This window comes from Sinocyclocheilus anshuiensis, unplaced genomic scaffold (assembly GCF_001515605.1).
Source record: "Sinocyclocheilus anshuiensis isolate Anshui unplaced genomic scaffold, SAMN03320099.WGS_v1.1 scaffold1830, whole genome shotgun sequence".
NCBI classification, from domain to species: Eukaryota; Metazoa; Chordata; class Actinopteri; order Cypriniformes; family Cyprinidae; genus Sinocyclocheilus; species Sinocyclocheilus anshuiensis.
The window spans coordinates 274109-280521 of record NW_015546014.1 but is presented as its reverse complement, the minus strand read 5'-3'; the positions used below and the strand labels follow the sequence as shown (position 1 = coordinate 280521).

Below are 6413 nucleotides of genomic sequence, written 5' to 3'. Positions count from 1 at the left end.
ATTATTTTGAAACATTTAAAGCAGGCAGGGTTAACGTTACAGTGGTACTCAACACTGATTACTGTCAGACTTTCAGAATCCTTCTTCACTTGAATTAAGATTAGGCCTATAATAATTTAATTGTAACGCACAACCACCTCAAAATCGGACTTTAGCAGCTCTTTTTACTTTGAGATCTTTTTGAGGTTAAATACACATGTAAAATCATAAGATATAGTTTAATAGTTATGATACTGTTTTTGAAATCAAATCTTTGCATAGCTATGACCGGAAACACTGGCATCTAACTATGCCTTGGGATAAAAACAGTTAATCTTAAAAAATAAAATAAAATAATATACATAAACCCAAATAGAAAATAAAACAGTTATCGAATAAGCATGCGTCCTATTCTGTGTCCTCAACTCCTGAAACATTGGTGTCTCATATTTTAAATATGTATATGTGTGAAAATATTCAGATGTAACTCCCTTTGTAATCATTAACATTTTCATAAGTAACTGTAATTTAATTACACTCTTTTTTTCTCAGTAACTGTAACAGATTACAGTTACATTTATTTTCTAAATTAAATTACGTAATGTAGTTACATTGTGAATGTTAATGCATTAACTAAGGTTAACTAATGAGGTCTTATTGTAAAGTGATACCTATTGGTCTTTATAGTTCTTTTGCACTTTAATCTGTGTAAAATTTTTAACTTTATAAATTTTTCTGTATTGCTTTATTGCATTTAAATGTTCAGTTATTTTTGTTATAAGAAAAAAGTTATTAAACCTGTTATACTGTATTATGACAGCACCTTTTTTAAACAAAATGTCAATACCGCGATAATACCGTATACCGTGATAACAGCATTAGCAATTAATCGCAACATGAAAATTTGATACCGGCATATCCCTAGTTACAATAGTACTTACAGCTGTTATGACTTTGTTACACAATTGTTTTGTGCTATTATGACTTTACAGTTATGCTTATAGCTATTTTTAGAGCGGTGATTATTGGCTTTGTTGTGGCTATGTTACAGCATTGTTTATGGCTGTGTTAATAAATTAATGATAGTTATGTTTACATTTGTGTTATGGCTATTTTACAGATACAGTTTCAGCTATGTTATGACTCTAACGGCTATGTTACAAAAATGTTTGCGGCTGTGTTATGGCTGTTTATGGTTGTGGTTGTTATATTCACTATATTCTCTCTCGCTCTGTCTCTCTGCAGGAGCTTCATATCATCAGAACTCAGCCAGTTGTGCTCGAATCATTGTCTGTTCCTCTGCAGAGCTCAGAGTCATCCCTCTCTCCCCAGGATGAGAGGAGCGTATCTGTCTCCCCGTCTGACTATCTGCTGGACATTAATAAGGTTCTGCTGGCCATGACCGACAACGAGCTGCTCCTAAACACCTCAGAGCTCAGCGGAGGACTGTTTGAGGATTTCTCCAGCCAGGAGGACACGCTCAGGGTCAGACACACTACAGGAGTTTGCTTAGACACAACAGTTTCCTTCATAACAGGGTTCAAGAAGTCCAAATGTGACCACAAAACCAGTCAAAATGGTCAATTTTTTAAAATTGAGATTTACACATCCTCTGAAAGCTGAATAAATGGGCTTTCCATTGATAGGACAATATTTGACCGAGATACAACTATTTGAAAATCTGGAATCTGAGGGTGCAAAAAAATCAAAATATTGAGAAAATCGCCTTTAAAGATGTCCAAATTAAGTCCTTAGCGATGCATATTACTAATCAAAAATGAAGTTTTGATATATTTACGGTAGGAAACTTACTAAATATCATTATGGAACATGATGTTTACTTAATATCCTAATGATGTTTGGCATAAAAGAAAAATTTATAATTTTGACCCATACAATGTATTTTTGGCTATTGCTACAAATGTACCCCAGCGACTTAAGACTGCTTTTGTGCTCCAGTGTCACAAATATCAGTATGCTAGTACAAGTGTTGGGGAAACTGCTTTGAAACTAGCTTGCCAAACTACAGTCTACTCGTAAAGTGTGAGCTAAACTGTTGACCATAATAACTTCCTGTTCACTAGCAGTCTAAAATAGAGGCTGAACTGACTAGAGCAATGGGTGTTTTCAGTTGTTTTGTTTGTTTTGTGTTGACTCTCTGTGTCTCTGTTTCTAGAATATAAAGGAGAGTTTGGAGCGGTTGGGTGAGCAGGTTGAAGTGATTAATGAGCGCCAGCCTGATGTGATTCTGGAAGCTTCCAGACAGGAGATGGCACAGATATCTGATGCCCTGACACAGCTGAACTCAGAGTGGGACAGAGTCAACCGCATGTACAGCCAGAGGAAAGGGTGAGTCTCGAATGACTCTGCATTTCCCCATAATTACCTGTCTAGACGAGCAGTCTTTCACCGTGTCCCCTTTATGGTCCGTAGTCACAAAGTGAACCTGAAAAAAAACTTTTGCATTTCATTTGTTGGACATGATAGTAGTTATTGCATGAAACCAATGATGAATACAGTATGAGAGATTATAATATTGCATCTCTAGTTATGAAGGAGGTCGTAATTATCCATCTCTTTAATTGTAGTGCTCTTCCAGTTGGATGTGTGTGAGCGTTGGTTGCAGTGAGTTAGGAAGAGTTAGCATTCAAGCATATATTTCCTCATTTTCTCCTTATTGAAGGTAGATTTCCTAATGTTATTTTGCCCATTCGTAACATGCTAATGGAGGAGTCCAGGAAAGGATGTGCTCATGCATTCGAGATTGGGGGCAGCAAATGTAATAATTTAAAAACCCATAACAGTCAATGCCTAATCTGAATTTAGTTGGAGGGAGGGAGGGTATGCCCTCTCGGTACCTATATGGAATATGTGCTGATGATTGGTCCATAGAGAAATGTGTCAAGTCCCTGGATATTATAAATGCATGAGGATGAGAGAGAAACCAATGCCAGTATCTCACTACTCAAACCTTCATTAACTCTGGTGCAGAGTGCTTCTGATTTAAAGAAACATCACACTGTAATAGACATTTTCAAGCAAAATTAAAATGATGAATAATACCATCAATGCTAATTAGTTAAAAAGTTGCCTTTGTAGTATAATGATGATTACATCACACAAAACCTGTCAAGAACATGCCATATTTTACACAGAAATATTGGATGAAGCCCATTAAGATTTTTAAGAACATTTTTGTTAATTAAAATGAAGATGAAACAAAAGAACATAAATATTAAATAAAATAAAAAACTAAGCAAAAATTAGTAGTGTTGGCAACTGAGAAAAAACAGCAACAACAGCGCATTACAAAATTGGTAAGTAAATAAATTGTAATAAAATAATAATAACTGAAAATCTAAAAGTAAAAGCCAAGTCCAAATATTAATACAACTATAATAATGCGATTAATCGCATCCAAAATAAAAGTTTTTGTTTACATATGTATGTGTACTGTGTGTTTATTATGTGTATATATAAATACACACACATAGAGTATATATATTTTTAATATTTACATGTATATACATTTATATATTTATATTCTTATATGTTTACATAAAAATATTTAATATATAAACATAACATATTTTTCTTAAGTATATACATGTGTGTGTTTGTAATTATATATACATAATCAGGGTTTGAAATTAACTTTTTCACTCACCAGCCAATTTGGCTACTAAATTTTTAAGTTACCGGCCATTCATAATTGCTACTAGCCAAAAAAATTAAACAAATAAATAATGAAAAAAAGGCCGGAGGTAAGCCAACAGCTTGAGGCTGTCCACACTGGATGCGACAAAGTGACCATTGCAAATCATTTGTACTTTGTCAAACAGTAGGCCTACGTCATAAATAGAACGAGGCATCAGTTTACTGTCGGGGATTTGTGGTGCTGTGCTGCGCCACATCCAGTGTAGGCCGCATCACCGATTATAATGGGTTCTATAGTATTTTGTCACATCTGGTGTAGACACAGTGCGAGTCTTCAGGCATTTTTTTATTTTTCGTTATTGCTTCAATGCAAAGGAAACCAGTGCGCCCGCCAGCGCGTCAATTCTCTCTCTCTCTCTCTGCGTGTGTGTGAAACAAAGCGACGGAGACGTGCGCCTTCGCACTAGAGTTTACGGTACGTTAAATACAGGTGCGTTGCACATCCATTCAGCACAGATCGCTTGACGGAGAGTGAAAATCTGAAGCGCTCAGTCAGAGTGTTCTGCGAGTGAAAATTTATCTGTGCTACACTTAGTCTCCAACTCACACACTGGCGAGTAAAATATGAGAATTTATTAGCCATTAGACATCATCGTTAGCACACTTTTGGAGTAGGCTACTTGGTTTTTGCAGTTTCGCGTGGGCTGTAATTTAAAAACAGCGCCTAATATAAGGTCTCCGTCGCTTCGGCGATCGGCCCACCGGGAATGTCCCAGTGCTCCCGATGGCGGTAGCTACATCGCTGGGTATGTTCAAGTAAGCTAGATATGCCCAGATGCTGCGCAATTAGGCTTATTTAATATATCATGATGAGTCTCGAGTTCAGTATTTACACTAAATCTGCGCAGATTTGGCTTACATGAATTTCCTCAAGAAATTAATTAGTAAACATAATTTACGAAAAGTAACCTGCCAAACTGGCTAGTGATTTGACAGCGTTCCCCGCCACAGCTGATTTTTACCCGCATTTGGCGGGTTGGCGGGTGTTAATTTCAAGCCCTGTACATAATAAATATACACAGTACACACACATATATTATGTAAATAAAAACGTTTATTTTAGATGCGATTAATCACGATTAATCATTTGACAGCCCTAAATAATATATAAATAATACAAAAAAAAAAATCTATATTTTTTTTTAGAAAAATGAGAATTGCAAAAAAGTCTACAGTAACTTAATTTCTGGAAAAAGTGCATGATTGTCATGAATATAATGTTAAAACAGGCCTAAATAGGCTTCTTTTTCTTCATGCCAAATATAACTCATCATATTTTTTCTTTGATTTTGGTTTGAAATATGACCTAGACATGTTTTATTGAGATTGAGTTCAGAGCTCGAAGTTGTTAATTTAAGAGGTAGGTTCTTCTCCGAGGTGAGCAGGATTTCATCTGTCAGAAGTCAGTCACACAGGAAGTTGAAGTGAAATCCGCCAGCTTTCCACACTGTTAAACAGAAATGTGACCCAGTTACTCGGCCAGATTTATAGACACCCGCTGACATGAGGAAGAACCAGAGTTCCCTGCCGAAAAGACCAATATTCATTTCCAAAAAATGATCCTGGCTGAATTACGCTGGGCTAGCTGGGGTACCAGTTTAACCATGCTGATCACCAGTAAAGTCAGTCAGCTAGAAAAACATTTCCAGTGAAGAAGGTTGTTAGTTTAACTGGTTTAATATGAAACGGCAGGTTCTTACTGGTTAAGCAGCTTCAGCAGGCCAGTTTTTAGTTAATTGTTAAGTTATTCAGCCTATTTATTCTTATTTTAAACTAGTCTTTCGTTTTTATATTTTCAGTTTTCATTTTAATTTTACTTTAAATGTACGTTGTGCTTTGTTTTAATATTTATCAAATAAAAAATTATATTTGGATTTAATTTGTGTTTTAGTTTTAAGAATATTAGTACTTTTTCTATTAGGTTTTTCATCTAATATTTGTATTTTGTTTTATTTTAGTTTTATTTCAAGTAATGAAATCAGTTTTAGTGAACAATAACAACACTTGACACATGCTCATGGTTAAAATGAACATACTTTCAGCTGCAGTTTTAACTTATACATGCTTTATTGCACAGTGATCTGTCAGATAGGGCCGCAATCTCTGCGAGTGAATCATTAAGATCTTTTGATGAATGTATCGTCAGCTCGAGCAGCCGTTTGTGTTCGTCCTCTCAGAGAAATGAATTTATGACGCTGAAACTGAGTGCTTGAGGGCGCTATCTGTCTGATAGATTTACTGGCGAGTAGTATCAATGCATCTCTTGTGCAAACACGCCACACTTGCTTGAGAATGAGATAAACGATTCGAAACACAGTGCTGTTGTGTTTAATTGAAGAAATGCATGTAATGTGAGGAAATCATCGCTTAGATGAGCGTGTTTCCTCTTCTGATGTGTGTGTGTGTGTGTTTGTGTGTGTGCTCAGGTGTTTCGATGGAGCTGTGGAGGAGTGGAGGCAGTTTCACTGCGATATGAATGATCTCTCGCAGTGGCTGAGTGACACTGAACAGGTCTTGGCTGACGGGATCGGACCAGACGGAGAACTAGACCTGGACCGCGCTCGTGCACAGCAACAGGTCAGACGCAGGGTCAAAGGTCACAGATCCATTCTGTTATGACCTGCTCCATAATGACATAGTGGTTAAAGATCTGCTAACCGATAGGTTGAAGTTTCAAATCCCAATGATGAGTGAACTGAGAAAATGAAAGCGTTTTA

General features: G+C 36.3%; 1 protein-coding gene across 1 annotated transcript in view; it reads left to right on the top strand.

The window, feature by feature from the left end:
* The window catches only part of LOC107698511 (utrophin), a 275871-nt gene that overhangs the window by 90449 nt on the left and 179009 nt on the right, over window positions 1-6413 (top strand). Inside the window, exons 36-38 of the mRNA XM_016499536.1 lie at window positions 1225-1464; window positions 2156-2328; window positions 6123-6273. Coding sequence (XP_016355022.1) covers window positions 1225-1464; window positions 2156-2328; window positions 6123-6273 — 564 coding nt within the window. The remainder of the gene's footprint in view (window positions 1-1224; window positions 1465-2155; window positions 2329-6122; window positions 6274-6413) is intronic.